Source organism: Symsagittifera roscoffensis, chromosome 8 (assembly GCF_963678635.1).
Source record: "Symsagittifera roscoffensis chromosome 8, txSymRosc1.1, whole genome shotgun sequence".
In the NCBI taxonomy this organism is placed as follows: domain Eukaryota; kingdom Metazoa; phylum Xenacoelomorpha; order Acoela; family Convolutidae; genus Symsagittifera; species Symsagittifera roscoffensis.
The window spans coordinates 10,293,618-10,309,736 of NC_087069.1; the positions used below are offsets into that span (position 1 = coordinate 10,293,618).

The window sequence follows — 16,119 nt, forward strand, 5'->3', positions numbered from 1 at the left end:
TTTTATCGGCATGTGACTTTCGAAGAGCTTTTTATTGGAATGGTTCATAATAGTTTCTTAATCTGTTTTTGTATGATTTAACTGGCTACCCATTCAAACGACTGGTTCCCCTTGTTCGCGCATATTGATTTTAATTTCAATAACCGAATGATCATAACCTTTTTTATTAATGATTGTTCAGCGTATGAAGCTCGGTTTTGTAATAAATTCTAAAAATTTGCTCCTAAAAATGAATTTGCCTACATGCTGTTTTTGGCTAATGCACATTTGAAATTAGATTTTCCAATTTATTTTTGTATTTACGATTAGGAAGCTTTATCAAATCGGAATGTAGACTTTTTCTTGCAAATAGATTATCAAACAAAATCACTGTATCGTGTAGTTAACTTCCGTTGTAGATATGTACTGACAAATATATCTTGAGCATGTTTGCATTTTAACCCTCCATTTTTTTGAGAATTTGCATCTTTTTGTTGGTAGCAAAACGATGGGTCTCTCTTTGGTACTATTTAAAAAGTTTTTTTTTTGTTTTTGATTGTTTCGCATGATTGTTTCACAAGACTAAAATGAGGATGGCATCACAGCTCGAATAATACTTTGCTAGTTTGAATACACTAATTATATATATGCCTGACAAATTATCCGCACTCATTACACAAGCATATATTGTGTTATAGTATGAACTTTCTTTTTTTCCAACCTAAGTCGCAAATGTTGTTGCGACAAATGTGTTCATTTTGATCCAACTATTAAGTACAGTCAATGCTAAGGATATTAACTCAGACTATTATATTGCAAATAGCACTTTAGCTTCAAGGCATCATGGGTCTGTAGCTAAGAGGTAGGGAAAGAGACCAGCAGCAAAATAAGAGGGTTCGAACCTGGGCAGGGTCGGATGTTTTTAATGAACTTTTTCGGATACTAGTTAAAATGCGTCCGCTCTATAAATTGAGGTATGTTGGTTGGTAATTTTTTTTCAAATTGACTGGTACTGTTAATGCGTCATAATTGGCTTGCGTCACTTAGAAATTATGTAAACTCATAATTGGCGTGCGTCACTTATGAAATTTTGTAGACTCAAAGTTTTATTCAGTTTTTCCCAGTAGCGTTATCGGTCATATTTTTGCTTGTGTGTGCGAAGTGCAACTTCGCCTCTATGTAATAAATCTCAATTGAACTGTGACCAATTATAATTGATAATATTATTTCAACTCAGCTGTTAGCACTTGCATTTGATATTTGCAGTACAAAATTTAAGAGAAGTTAAGAGGCAATCTGAACTTTCAGAGCTTTGCCTTGATGTACGAGCAGTATTGTTATATTTGCGATTAGCAAGCGTTATCAAATTGGAACAAACATTTTCTGTAAACAATTTGTCTTGCAAATTCACTGAGTCATTTAGTTAACTCTGTTATATAGGAGTACCGACGGATATTTTTGGAGCATTTTTGCGTTTTAAACATTCGCTGTATTCAAAATTTGTAATTTTATTGTTGTTTGCAAATTTGCCAGCTGCAATTTGGTTTAATTTTTTTTCGCATAGAAGATTTATTTGGATTTATTCATTTCCTGGAGGCCTCTGTGAGCAACAAATGTATTGCAACAGACATATTTCTTGCATGTTTGCATTTTTGTAACTGCCCTATTCGAAATTTGATTTTAGTTGATTTAATAAAATTTCTTTTTTTTATACTTCCTTTGTTTCGACTTAAAAGGTTTCGGGCGAAAATATATTGTCTTAGTGGCCTCATGTTGCTTCGTTCGACGAGCTAAAATTTTTTGTGTGCATGTGTGCGTGTTTTGAGGCTGAGGGGACTTAATTTTTTTTTGTAATTTTGAAGTCATGTTTGATTTTTTTTGCTCATTTTCTTTTTTCGGCTCAATAGGTTTCGGTCGAAATTATATTGGCTTAGTGGCCTCATATTGCGTCGTTTGATGAGCGAAAATTGTTTGTATGCGTGTGTGTTTTGAGAGTGAGGGGAACTTAACATTTTTTTTCAGCTTAAAGGATTTCTGCTACCTTATTTTCGGCTTTGTTGCCGCTCGGTAAATTTTCTTCCAATGCTAGATTTTAAATTGTGTTGCTTTGGCATGTCTTCTTAGCTGTATTCATTTTGATATATTAGTTTTTTTACTTAGCGGTTTTCTTGTGATGTGGCGCGAAGCTCTGCCTCTATGAGTTAAATTAATGCTCGCATGAAGTGTTGACGTTTTCTTCAAAATTGTCTTTCTTTAGAGGAGTTTCTGACAAATGCCTGGAGGAGTTGGTAGATTTTTTTTCGTTCAATGGTGAAATGGGAAATAAGTGGCTAGATTAACTAGTGCTGTCTGTTTTGTAGTCTGTTGGCTACGTGCAGTGCAGACGGCAGTGCGAGAGTGTGGACTACAACTGACTTCAACCTCCTCTTCACCCTCTCAGAAGACACCTCTAGTGGCAATGGCAGCAGTAGTGGTAATTGGTACTGGGACTGCGCTTTCACCAGGGACTCACTTCACCTACTCACTGGTAATAATGATTATGAAGTGATATCAAGCAGGGACGGATTTGGGGAGTGCGCGCCGAAAAAACGCAATTTTTTGCTAAAAAATTTCTCAAAAACGCAGTTTTTGACCTTTTTCACAAAAAATGCCTGCGGCCCAGAAAATGATGTCAAAATGGGGTCCTTATAATTATTTGGGAGCGCTCTGAAAATCAATTTGGTCGACCTAAAAAAAGGTTGGCTAAATTTTTGAATTGTTTTTCAAAATCCGCCCACCCCTTTGATTTCAAGTGAGATTTTATACAAATGATGTAAGCTGTCGTCACTTGAGAGAAAGAAAGAAAGAAAGAAAGAATTAATTTCTCAATGTTACTAGAAAATTCATATCATATTGCGCATAAATACATCAGTATCAAAGAGAGGACAGCTAACGATCCCATAAGGGATACTAAATGCTGCCCCAAAAAATATTAGAAACATGAATGATGTAGTTAGTTGGGTTTCAAATTATTATGAAATCTAGTGCATAAATTCAACATATTTGCAAAAATAGAACGAACAAAAAAGGTGAAATATAAAATCATACATTAGAGGGTCTAAAGGCCTACTCAGAAATGGCATGATTTATCTCCGTTTTAAGTAACACACAACATAACTTAGTTTATTTAAAACAGTTGCAAATGTTAATGATGAATTGATTATAATGTTTACCTAAGAAAAAAAAAAAAAAAATACAAGTTTTTTCCTTTCACTGTAAGCCTTGGGCATGAATATGAAATTTCTAAGTGATTTTTTAGGAAAAACGAAAAATTGGGCATAGGTTCCCCCTCAAGCGGGCCATTTCGGCCCATTTTGGAAAAAATTTATGTTTTTCTTTTTTCTTTTTAATTCTTAATGGATGCTCCACTTTTCCGAGACTTTTATTCAGTAATCTAAACTCACAAAGAGTCCGTCGTACTAGGTTTTCCGGGGATTACGTCAAAAAAATCTCGGGTCCGTGGAGCAGCCATGGTATTTTAATTCCTATTATTATATCTATTTTCCATCTATCCATCATATGCAAATATATACATATATACATATATATACATATATATATATATACATATATATATATACATATATATACATATATATATACATATATACATATATCTTTTAGGAACAACTCAATTTAATTCTGGCGAAAGATAAATTTGATGAGTTCTTCGTTGCTTAGAATGAACAGATCTCTAATTCGGTGAGCCACGCTTTGAATATTTGCCTGTGAAAAATTAGTGAATTCATTGGGCATTAAAAAGTTCTGTTTAAGTAAATTGTAAAGTTTCGTTCCCCTGTAACTTATCGACATTCTCTGCATTTTGGTTTTTAAATTAGGAATTTTCATCAACTCTGAATTAGCCCTCCTAGAAAGAAAGAGAGAGCGAGCTCCTTCAAACTATTATCTAGCCTCATTTCAGGCGTCTAGGACGTTTTAAATTGTTTTAAGTAGCTATTTTTGAGTTAGATTTAGAAGTTACTTTTTACCAAATTAACCCGCCCAAACTTATATTTAACCTATTTTTTTCAATTTGAGTATCTATGTACCACTCGTGTTCTATTAGATTCGTCGTCATGTTTTTCGTGTCGCTAGGTAACTGGTAGCAATTGCTAAGACATAAAACTTGATTTCTAGAGGTGGTTTGAATTCCATTTTTTCCAAGCTTTTTGACTCATGGCTTATTTGCTTGGACTTTTGAAGCTCCCATTTGCCGTTTTTTTCTTTGATTGCGGCTAATGGTTTTTGTTTTTCAAAGCTCATTTTTATTCCTCAATTTTTTGAAGTTGAAAAGTTTTTTTTGTTTGCTTGCTTTCATTGACACTTCCAACTGTCTGTTGGCTGTGTTTATTTAAAACTCAGTGTTTTGACTGCAAGTAGTATGCTGTTAGTCGTGGTACCTGATTTTGCGTAGAAACAAAAAAACTAAAACACTCGAAAACAAAGTTCGTCCTCATTTTTCAAATGGTCGGAACAAAAACTCCGTTCATTGACACTTAACCAAAATGAGTTTTTGAAGTCGTATCAGAATCAAAATAATCGCAAAAAAACTGATTATTTTGATCCTGATACGATTTCAAAAACTCATTTTGGTTAAATGTCAATGAACGGAGTTTTCGTTCTGACCATTTGAAAAATGAGGACGACCTTTGTTTTCGTGTGTTTTAGTTTTTTGTGCTCTACGCAAAATCAGGTACCACGACTAACGACATGAAATCAGGTAGATTCCAACGATATTAAAGAATTTAGAACAAATTTTCTGTCGAGAAAACCCGTTTTTTTTTTAAATTTTTGGTCTAATTTCAAGCTAATAAAAGCTTATTTATGCTTAATTTAAGCCGTGAAAAATTTGTTTTGCTCGAGTAAATTAAGTTTTAGGAGTTTTTAGTAACATTTTGGGAATCAAAAACTTCTGCAACATTTTTTATGATTTTTTTTTTTCGTTTTTGTAGTCCTTTTTCTAAAAAACAGTTTTCCAATTGGCCTAGTTTACTATGACTGTAGAATGCGCTTAAGGTCTGTTTTTTCGCTCAGATCTTTTTATCACACCACGCAGAAAAAAAACGACACTAATTTGAAAAAACTTTTTTTTTGTATTTTTTCAAGACTATGGTGGGGGAACATTCTGTGCTCTTTGCACAGCAACCGGCTATCTTTGTATTGCTTTTAGTTCAATTCAAAAGGAGTTGCTAAAAGGAAGGCAAAGGTCGCTCTCGAGTATTAAACAACATCTAATAAAAGTTCAACTGACGCGAAAAAAGTGCAAAGTAAAAAGCCCAGCGGAATATAAAGGTATTCTTGAGTGCACTTATCCAACTTTCTACTGACCATGTTTTAAATTATAATAATTTCTATTTCGTGATCACTAGAAGTGTTTAGTATCTTCCGATGGGCGCATCCGATGTTGGAATCTGAGCAACGGAAGTCTCAAACAGAAGTGGCCCCCATCCGAAGATCAGGACAAAGTCCATGTCAAGCAGCAGCCACAGCAGAGCACCTGCAAACCATTCACATGTCTAGCCTTCTTCGAACCCTCCTAGACTTCATTCCATTTCCCCCCTTTTTTTCTAGTTCTAGGGCCCAGAGTCAAAGTTACTCCCTACGCTTTATGCGACTCTGGTTTTGATAATTCTCAACCAATCAGATTCAAGTATTATGATTTGACTATCAAACAACAAACCAATCAAAATTGGGCTTTATAACAGAAAAGATTTTTTTTTTCAAATGTTTGTTATGTAGATTTTAAACCTATGCTTTGTTGATGTATACTTCGAAGCCTCGTGAATTTGAATAAAATATAGATTAATTTGTTTTATTTTTCAATTAAAATCTATTTTTTCTTTTTATTTGCTACCTTCGGAAAAATGAGAAGAGAAAGTAAATTTACTATTTTATTAGTATTATCGACGCCTAAGGCGACTGTGGAAACATTTTATAATTGATTGACGTAAAAGGATGACAGAAAGTTTTACCAAAGGAGGTCAAATCGTGAGCACACCTCGGCCACGCTTTCTTAAATCTCCCATTGTTTTGATTACACAGGACTTTTGACAAACAACAAACCAATCAAAATTGGGCTTTATAACAGAAAAGATTTTTTTTTTTCAAATGTTTGTTATGTAGATTTTAAACCTATGCTTTGTTGATGTATACTTCGAAGCCTCGTGAATTTGAATAAAATATAGATTAATTTGTTTTATTTTTCAATTAAAATCTATTTTTTCTTTTTATTTGCTACCTTCGGAAAAATGAGAAGAGAAAGTACATTTACTATTTTATTAGTATTATCGACGCCTAAGGCGACTGTGGAAACATTTTATAATTGATTGACGTAAAAGGATGACAGAAAGTTTTACCAAAGGAGGTCAAATCGTGAGCACTCCTCGGCCACGCTTTCTTAAATCTCCCATTGTTTTGATTACACAGGACTTTTGACAAACAACAAACCAATCAAAATTGGGCTTTATAACAGAAAAGATTTTTTTTTTCAAATGTTTGTTATGTAGATTTTAAACCTATGCTTTGTTGATGTATACTTCGAAGCCTCGTGAATTTGAATAAAATATAGATTAATTTGTTTTATTTTTCAATTAAAATCTATTTTTTCTTTTTATTTGATACCTTCGGAAAAATGAGAAGAGAAAGTAAATTTACTATTTTATTAGTATTATCGACGCCTAAGGCGACTGTGGAAACATTTTATAATTGATTGACGTAAAAGGATGACAGAAAGTTTTACCAAAGGAGGTCAAATCGTGAGCACACCTCGGCCACGCTTAAATCTCCCATTGTTTTGATTACACAGGACTTTTGACAAACAACAAACCAATCAAAATTGGGCTTTATAACAGAAAAGATTTTTTTTTTTCAAATGTTTGTTATGTAGATTTTAAACCTATGCTTTGTTGATGTATACTTCGAAGCCTCGTGAATTTGAATAAAATATAGATTAATTTGTTTTATTTTTCAATTAAAATCTATTTTTTCTTTTTATTTGCTACCTTCGGAAAAATGAGAAGAGAAAGTAAATTTACTATTTTATTAGTATTATCGACGCCTAAGGCGACTGTGGAAACATTTTATAATTGATTGACGTAAAAGGATGACAGAAAGTTTTACCAAAGGAGGTCAAATCGTGAGCACACCTCGGCCACGCTTAAATCTCCCATTGTTTTGATTACACAGGACTTTTGACAAACAACAAACCAATCAAAATTGGGCTTTATAACAGAAAAGATTTTTTTTTTCAAATGTTTGTTATGTAGATTTTAAACCTATGCTTTGTTGATGTATACTTCGAAGCCTCGTGAATTTGAATAAAATATAGATTAATTTGTTTTATTTTTCAATTAAAATCTATTTTTTCTTTTTATTTGCTACCTTCGGAAAAATGAGAAGAGAAAGTAAATTTACTATTTTATTAGTATTATCGACGCCTAAGGCGACTGTGGAAACATTTTATAATTGATTGACGTAAAAGGATGACAGAAAGTTTTACCAAAGGAGGTCAAATCGTGAGCACACCTCGGCCACGCTTAAATCTCCCATTGTTTTGATTACACAGGACTTTTGACAACCAACAAGCCAATCAAAATTGGGCTTTATAACAGAAAAGATTTTTTTTTCAAATGTTTGTTATGTAGATTTTAAACCTATGCTTTGTTGATGTATACTTCGAAGCCTCGTGAATTTGAATAAAATATAGATTAATTTGTTTTATTTTTCAATTAAAATCTATTTTTTCTTTTTATTTGCTACCTTCGGAAAAATGAGAAGAGAAAGTAAATTTACTACTTTATTAGTATTATCGACGCCTAAGGCGACTGTGGAAACATTTTATAATTGATTGACGTAAAAGGATGACAGAAAGTTTTACCAAAGGAGGTCAAATCGTGAGCACACCTCGGCCACGCTTTCTTAAATCTCCCATTGTTTTGATTACACGGGACTTTTTTCTACCATTCTTTAAAATAAATTCATCTGCTGTACAGTTTTTTTCTACAAACTCGGAGAAAGACAAACAGGAAAAAAAAATTGCAAAAATAAATGGCCACAAGTTGTTTGCTGTAAAAATAGGAACAATTGCCAATATAAGGAACACAAGAATATTTTTTAACAAATAGCAATACTGCAATTTTTTTCTTGAATTCAATTGAATTTTCAGTAATTAATTGCTGAGAAAGCGCTGATTGTCGAAAAGATAGTAAAATTTTTTGCATAATTCTTTTAGCTGTCAGAAAAAGTTCTTTTATTTGAAATTTCATAAACAATAGAATTTCATGTTTCTCGTTTTTCAACCGTCGGAGTTTTTTTTTACATTTTAACCAGCACCTACTGTAGTTGGAACTTAACGGAATTTTTAAAATGAACGCAAGCACAGGTTGTCTGATTTTTTGAAAGTTTCTATATTTCACCATATTGAACCCGCTCCGGAGTTTCTTGGATATAAAAAGATTATGATTGAAAAATGCTGTCTAAATTGTTGTCATTGTAATCCTTTTTGCTGCAATTTAAGACCACAAAATTGATTATTGTATCAAAGTAATCGATTATTTCCGTATAACAAAATCCATAATAATGTATTAAATAAAAATTGATTATAAATGATTATAAGCTCTATAATTTTTGCATATCTTGTTGCAAAATTTTAACATTTTTTGCTATACTGACGTGTTACTCGATTTCTAAACCTAATTATTTTAATATGGTCCCTCTTCCGATTACTGATCACCCCAATCTCCCCTCACCCCTCTTGTTTTACACAACCCAGCGCAATTGATGATCGCCCCAACCCCCTATCCCCCTCCGCGTTAACACATCCTCAAAACAGGGATCAAGAACGCTAAGTTCTCAATGGAGCGAAAAGTTGGTCTTGGGTTTGTAAACTTAAGGGGGGGGGCGTCGCAAATGAGGAGAAGTAAGCGAGAGCGTTTAATTGGCGATGAGGGTAAAAATGTGGGAGGGAGTTTGTAAACGTGGGGAGGGGGTTGTAAACGAGGTGAGGGAGCAAATGGGGGGTGTACACGAGGGTACGTATATAAGTACGTGTAAGCCGGAGGGAGCTGTAAAGCTGAAGAGGCGCAAAAGTGGGGAGGGGAACAAATACTGAGAGACTATAGGAGAGGTTAATTGAAAGTTGGAATGAAAAGTGTAATAATATATTAATTATGTGCGACTTCATTCCTGCGTTCTGCAACCTGCGACTTCCCATTGTTCGGTGGTGGCAACTTGATGCAAATGATGCTCGTCGAAATCTCCTCTTGTGATCTAGACCATGGGCCACATTTGAATTGGCACATCCATTTGAGGCAAGGAAATCTTGAAGACTGACTCGAACACCTTGGTTGTAATCATTTGTGGTGAAAACTCGACCAAGTACGCAAGGCTGGTTTTCTGCACGTAAAAATTTTGTACAATAAGATGTAAAAATCAAAGAGACTGATTAAAAACGAAAAATATGACTGACTTAGTGCTGAGAGAGGAGGTAGTTGACACTAGTTAAGTTGAGAAAAAAATGCAAAAAATGATTTTTTCTTGAGAATTAGGAGAACCTTCAATTCAAATGAGTGTTTTAAACCAATCAGAATAGACTTTCTTAATTTGGTCTTTAGTCGTGTCTAATCAAATTTTCATAAAAGTCAATTCCAATAAGGAATATAGATTCATTTAGATTTTTTCAATTTCTCGTTTCTTATCACAAAAAATGTTCCGTTATGTTATGGCTGCCTACACAACCAGAAAAAAGTACCTTTGAGGACTTTAAATGTTCCCATTAGGTACAAAAAAATTGCAAAAGTAAATGACCACTAGTTATTTAGTGTAAAAGTAAGAAGTATCGCCGTTATAATAACACAAGGAAAAGTTTTAATAAGACTACTTCGGCAAAAAAACTTTTAACAATGTTAATTGAATTTTCTGTTTATCATCGATGAAAAACTGCTGATTGTTAAGACGATAGTGAAGTTGTTTGCATATTTCTTTTATTTGACAGAAAAACTTCCATTTTTTGAAACTCCATAAACAATGGAATCTTTTGTTTCTCATTTTTCAACCTTTGGAATTTTTTGTACAATGTAACCAGCTCTTACTGCAAATCAAACTTAACGCTTTTTTCACAATGAAACTATCATAAAAATCGTTAAAAAAACTTGGAGAAATCTGTCGAATAAACTTTGTTTTGTTTTAATTTTGAAAAAAAAACATATGTTAAAACAAAATAACCTGAAAAATATTATCAAAAACCAAGCAAAAATTAGCCTGAGCTGATAGATGCATGCGATTTTTTTATGATTCTTATGGGTCACTGAGGGGATGTAATTGAGAAAATTTAATCGGCGTGGGGAGGGGTATAAACATGGATGGAAGGGGGACGGCTAGTAAACGTGGGAGGGTTTTTATCAACGTGGGTGAGAGTGTTGAAAGCGGTTTGGGGGAGTAAAAGGAAAGTGTGCACGAGGGCACGAGGGGATTAAAATAAGAACCTTTAAGCCGTGGGGGTCATATACTGGAGATCCAAAAGGGGCGTTGATTTGTTAGTTAGTTTAAGAATTAAAAAATCCACAATAGTTCAATAGTACAATCTTCTAAAAAATATCATTTTCAATTCACATGCGCTGTAATAATTTGACAAAATTTAAGATTAGAATCCACTTTTAACCGATTATAATCAATGAATTTTGATTTTTATAAAAATTGACAGTGAAAACAAAATATAATCGATTATTATCCATAAAACTCCAGTACGGGAAGCATCAAAAACTGTTAAAATTAAAGGTTAAACGATTACGTAAGTGAATTTCTCAAAGTATGAGGTTATTTGTGGTTTTAGGTGCGCTTTGAAAATTTTCTAGAGCAAATTACAATATTTGAAAGTAATTCAAAATTGTTTAAGGGAAAACTTCCGAAAACTCAACAAAAGAAAAATGTGCAAAACATTTTTGAATCATTTTATGACTATCATTTCAACTTCAAAATCACATTTTTCAACATGTTTTGGGCATACTTGTCCTATGATTTTATCTTGGGCTGTTGAAAGGGTGTCAGGGCAAAACATACCATACCAAAAGCTTCCATGACAAAAAATACCGTACCAAAAGATCCCTTGTACGAAATTTGCACCATACCATAAGATCCCATGCCATCAAAAAATCACTTGTACAAAAATTGCCCATAACGTAAGATCCCATGCCAATTAAAAAGATCCCATGAATTATGAACAAAAATCATGATCAAAGTGTAAGCAGAAATTAATCTAAAGTAATCATATCTCAATTAAGTTCGCGCTATTAAGAAACGATGCAAACTCAAGATAACTGAATTTGAACTGGACTCATTTTTGGCATTAACCTAGTGCCATTATGTGTTTAATTTAGCGTTACAATGGCATTGAATAAGAACAACTCAATTGAAAATGTATACACTCTGCATGCATTATCTCACTCTTTAACTCAATGAAAAATCAAAAATGAATTCTTTTACTTGGGGAAACTCACAAAAAGGCCAAACACTGATTAATCTTGATGGCCATGAATTTCAAAAAAAAAACGGGATACGAAGACAACAACATACTGGCGCTGCAGCAAATAGAGATCGTATGAAGGCCCGAAAACTTTAATTAATTCTGGGAGCGATGTAATTTCAAACAGCAATGAGCTTAGTCACGAGCTCAACGCAGGACGCTCAGAAGCTCGACAACTAGTTCAGCAAACTAAGGGGAAAGTTAGGAAATAATCAAATCCAATAAACAGCCCATAATTGCAGCTAGTTTGCAATTGGTGCAGGAAGACAAAGCAACCCAACTGTCTTTGCCCTCCCGCTCGGCGCTAACGCGAATTTTAAACAGAAGTAAACAAACGACATCCCTGCCAACTATTGCCACAGATGACCGTAATTTTGAAATACCCGATCGTTTTAAGCAATTTTGTCTCGGTAGCGGAAAACAAGATACGGAACGCATATTAATTTTCGGCAATTTTGAGAATCTCAATGCACTTAAATTGTACAATAAAACCTGGCTTGTAGACGGTTTTTTCAAAATTTTCCCAGTCAGTTTTACCAGGTGTACACTGTGCACATCCGGATTGGCGGGTTTTATCCACCTTGCGTCTACGCTCTGCTCAGCAATAAGCGCTTATCAACCTATAACAAATTCCTAACCGAACTCAAATCGCTTATCGGTGACGTAACCCCGGAAATAAATTTGATCGACTTTGAAATTGCGGCATTGAGTGCTCTTACGTCTCATTACGAAACTGACATTAAAGGATGCTTTTTTCACCTCTGTCAGAGCTTTATGCAGAAAATATCTGAATTCGGCCTTAAAAAGACCTACGAACCAAACAGCGAGCTAGTCTTAGAGCTGAATATGATTCCTGCGCTTAGTTTTGTGGCGGAGTCAAAAGTGGAAATCGGGTTCGACCTAGTAATTGAGGAAATATGCAGTGTGGCAACCAAACTCGATATTTAACAAAACAATCTCGAAAAATTAGACGAGCTCACTGCTTATTTCCAAAAAACATACCTTAAAGGGGATTTGGTTGGCCGAAAACACTTTTTCCTATTTCTCTATGGAATCATTATCAAAATGCTGTTTGTGGTCTAGCCCGAACCACAAATGCAGTTGAAGGGTGACATCTAGGGGTAACCGCTTTGTTTCAAGGCAGCCATCCTTCAATATATACGTTTCTCGAAAAAATTCAACTGGATTCTTACAATCAAAAATTCAATATTTTGAAGGCATCCAGCGCACTATCAACTTATCCCGGAAGAAGTACCGTGAACTGAATGAAAAAGTTCAGCAGATAACCAGTTCATGCACAGACTCTAACTTATTGTCTTATATCCGTTCACTTACCCACATAACCTATTAAACTTTGTTTTAGTTTGCACCCTCCCGAGGAACGCCGAAACGGAATGTCTCCAGCAATTTGATCCCAGAGCAATTGCTCTTATTTACGGAACGCTAGGTTGGGGGTAGTGACCTGACGGTCCTTTGAGTATTGCGCTTAGCAAAAAAAGTTGATCAAAATTGAGAATTGATATTTTTTATCAAATAGAATGGCGAATGAGTCGTAACGAAAATGATTTCAAAGCTTTAGAATTTTGCACAAACACCATTTCAATTTTGTACCGACTTGAGTTGTCGGGAAAATCAAGCCATTTTTGGTAAAGTTGGTTTTCATTAATTGGAAACAATTTTCAAGTTCATTTGTAGTCCAAAGTGTTTTGAAGTTTGAGTTTCATTTGGAAGGCCAAGTGATTAGCAAAGTTATTTATGTTCGAAGTTTGTGCAGCAAAATTTTTGCCGTTTATTTAATTTTAACCGAAGCTTTGTTTTTGTTTTAATCGATTATCCGCTTTATTCTCAATTCTCAGGTTCTTTGTTATTTTATTATAGTATCTTATGTCGTGGGCGATTTTAGAACGAGGTATCTTTTGGAATGGTATTTTATTGACTGAGATCTTCTCGTTTGGGATCTTAAGGTAAAGGATCATTTGTCATGTAACCGTTGAAACATAAAATATTCCCTAAAATATTTTCCTCTAAGACTCATATATACTGTTGAATATTTTTTAAAAATAACTAGGTTCCAAATTTCTTTGTTTTTGGGTACAACAAACGACTTCAAGAGTTCAGTCGAGTTTTTTTAGCCAGAGTTTCAAACAAAAAATTTGAAAAAGTGTCACGGATAAAATATATTCAAGGATTAAACCATCGCGATGGGTATCTGCGTTCTTTCTAAATAGCTATGTTTTTTGATTCATCGGAAAACACTGTGAATCCGCATTTTTTTTTAAACTCGAATCTTTTTTTGTCGTTTTTTAGTTGCAAACGTAATCCGCATTTTTGCAATTAGTCAATGTTTTTTTTTCATCTCATATTATTATGTGCCCACAAAAATATCCGTATAAGAAGATTTGACTTTCAAAAACTTTCGTTTTTGATGAAAAAAGGCTTGGATTATTCTTTTAGAACCCCAAGTCACAGATTGTGATTGTCATGTCTTTCCAGATTTTGTTTACTTGTGAATAAATTAAGACAATCTTTATCAACTTTGGAAATTTTTAACGGACCGATTTTTGTATTTTTTAACCGAACATAAAAGAAATTACCAAGAATTTTAAATACCTGCTTCAAAGCTATTGTCCTAACAAAAACAATTGAAATCTCATACGAGAACTGTCAAAAAACAAGATTAGCAAAATAACCAAAAGGCAAATCGTACTGTTTTTACACAGAAAATTAGGCGTGTTCGTCAGAGCAAAATTTGAAAAAAAAACTGTTTATTTAAAAGTATGTTTCTCCGAAGACGAATCTCCACATTCAAAAATGCAAAAAAAATTTGGTTTTAGTTGGAACATCGTGAAGTTAGAGTCAGACTGCAACAACCGTAATTTTGATTTGGGACCAAGTTCACATCCTCCTCCCCCCCCCCCCCCTTCCCAATCCATTTAGGGGGGGATGTTAACTTGGTTCTGAATTCGAAGTTTCAGCCAATCCGAATAGAGCATTTTGAGATCATCAAGGGGTAGATCTAAACGTTTTTCGAGAGGGGGGTGCAGATTTATATAGCATAAAAAAGGTAAGTTCCAAATCTGAGGGTCAGCGATCTCGTTACCATAGTCAGTTTTGTGATTGTGAAAAATAGATTGAAATGCTCGAAGTTCATTTGTTTGAAAGTAATTCAGTCGATTGAAAAATCTGGTTTTTTATTTTAAAAAAACTCAATTAACTTTTGCGTCATTTTTGGTCGTCTAACAGAGATAGTCCACTTGTTGTTCCAACTTTCGATACGAAAGTAACGGAATATTTGTGGTCGGGGTGAGTTTTTTTGTTCAGACAAATTTCGACTTTTTAACTAGTCATTTTTGATGGAATTTTTTGATCATTCGAAAGATCTTGTTGACCTGAGCTTAAATTTGAAATTTGTAATCATTTTTTGCAAAACTATGGGGGTTTGGAGATTGCCATTTTGGCCAATTTGGTACAATAAACGCGCGATATATTTCGCGCTATTAACGCGTAAGCGGGGATTTAATCCGTCTTAAAAATCGTTTCAATTTGGTCGAAAGAAGTTTATTTGTCATAATTGATTTGTTAAAAGGAGCGAAATCTATCCTTTTGTACTTTATATGGCGTGTGGGCTGAAGATTTGCAAGGAAAAAATTTCAAATTTTAGAAAAAAAGTTTTCATTTTATTTTTTTACACTTAAATTTTTTCAGGTATCACTACTTCATTGTGATCAAAGAATAGTTGACGGACGTGAACAAAATATCAAAGCAATGTAAAACCTGCTCGTTCAAAATGGAAATGAGTTCAAAGCATGAAGGAAAGCAAATCTTGATCCAATTTTGCTATAGAAATGAGTTGCGGTTATTTCTTAAACAAACGAAAGTCATATAACATCAAGTCGACATAGCTTAGCGGATAATGCATGTGTTTTAAAATCGAAAGTTCGAAAAACCAAATCACCAAAAAGTCAAATTTTGAATGAAATTCGAAAATTACTGAAGGCTTGACTAGTTGATCACAAAAGGAGGGGTAGACCCCCCAGTACCAGACCAAGGCGGTACCGGGGGGCAGGGTGAGGGAGAAGGTAACATTTTTTTTGATATTGATCTCTTTTACCTCCCAAATTAGCAGCCCTCAACGGCCACGGGAACCTCAAAAAGTTTATTTTTAAAATAATAATAAATTTAATTTTTGAAAAATTTATAAAGTTTGATAAATTAAATAGAGTTAGGAATGACTTTATTGTGCGAGAAAATACAAATATGTTAAAATAGAATCTTTGTTAAAATTGTTGCAAATGTTTTTCACTTTCTCATTTGATTCCCTGTTCTTCTTGCGACTGGGTTTGCTGTTTCCCCCATTGCTTTCATTATATTGAACTTTTGATTGGCAACATCCAAATTGATTTGTTCCAGAAAGGTGTGAACGGATGGGTGGTTTCCTTTAAAGAGAGTAGCATCGCCAAGATGCCAGCCTTCTACAGCTTTTGTCGTCCTTTATAACCCAGCAGCTGCTTCTTCGGAATGATTCCAGAGATTTACTGAAAAGAGAGGGTCACGAGAATTCCTTCCGATGGGTTCGCCTTTGA

At 34.1% G+C, this 16,119-nt stretch overlaps 1 protein-coding gene across 1 annotated transcript in view; it reads left to right on the forward strand.

Moving 5' to 3' along the window:
* The window catches only part of LOC134853332 (target of rapamycin complex subunit LST8-like), a 66,443-nt gene extending 60,738 nt beyond the window's left edge, over positions 1-5,705 (forward strand). The window contains exons 9-10 of the mRNA XM_063869305.1: positions 2,340-2,506; positions 5,398-5,705. Coding sequence (XP_063725375.1) covers positions 2,340-2,506; positions 5,398-5,558 — 328 coding nt within the window. The 3' untranslated portion in view covers positions 5,559-5,705. The remainder of the gene's footprint in view (positions 1-2,339; positions 2,507-5,397) is intronic.
* The last annotated feature ends 10,414 nt before the right edge of the window (positions 5,706-16,119 follow it).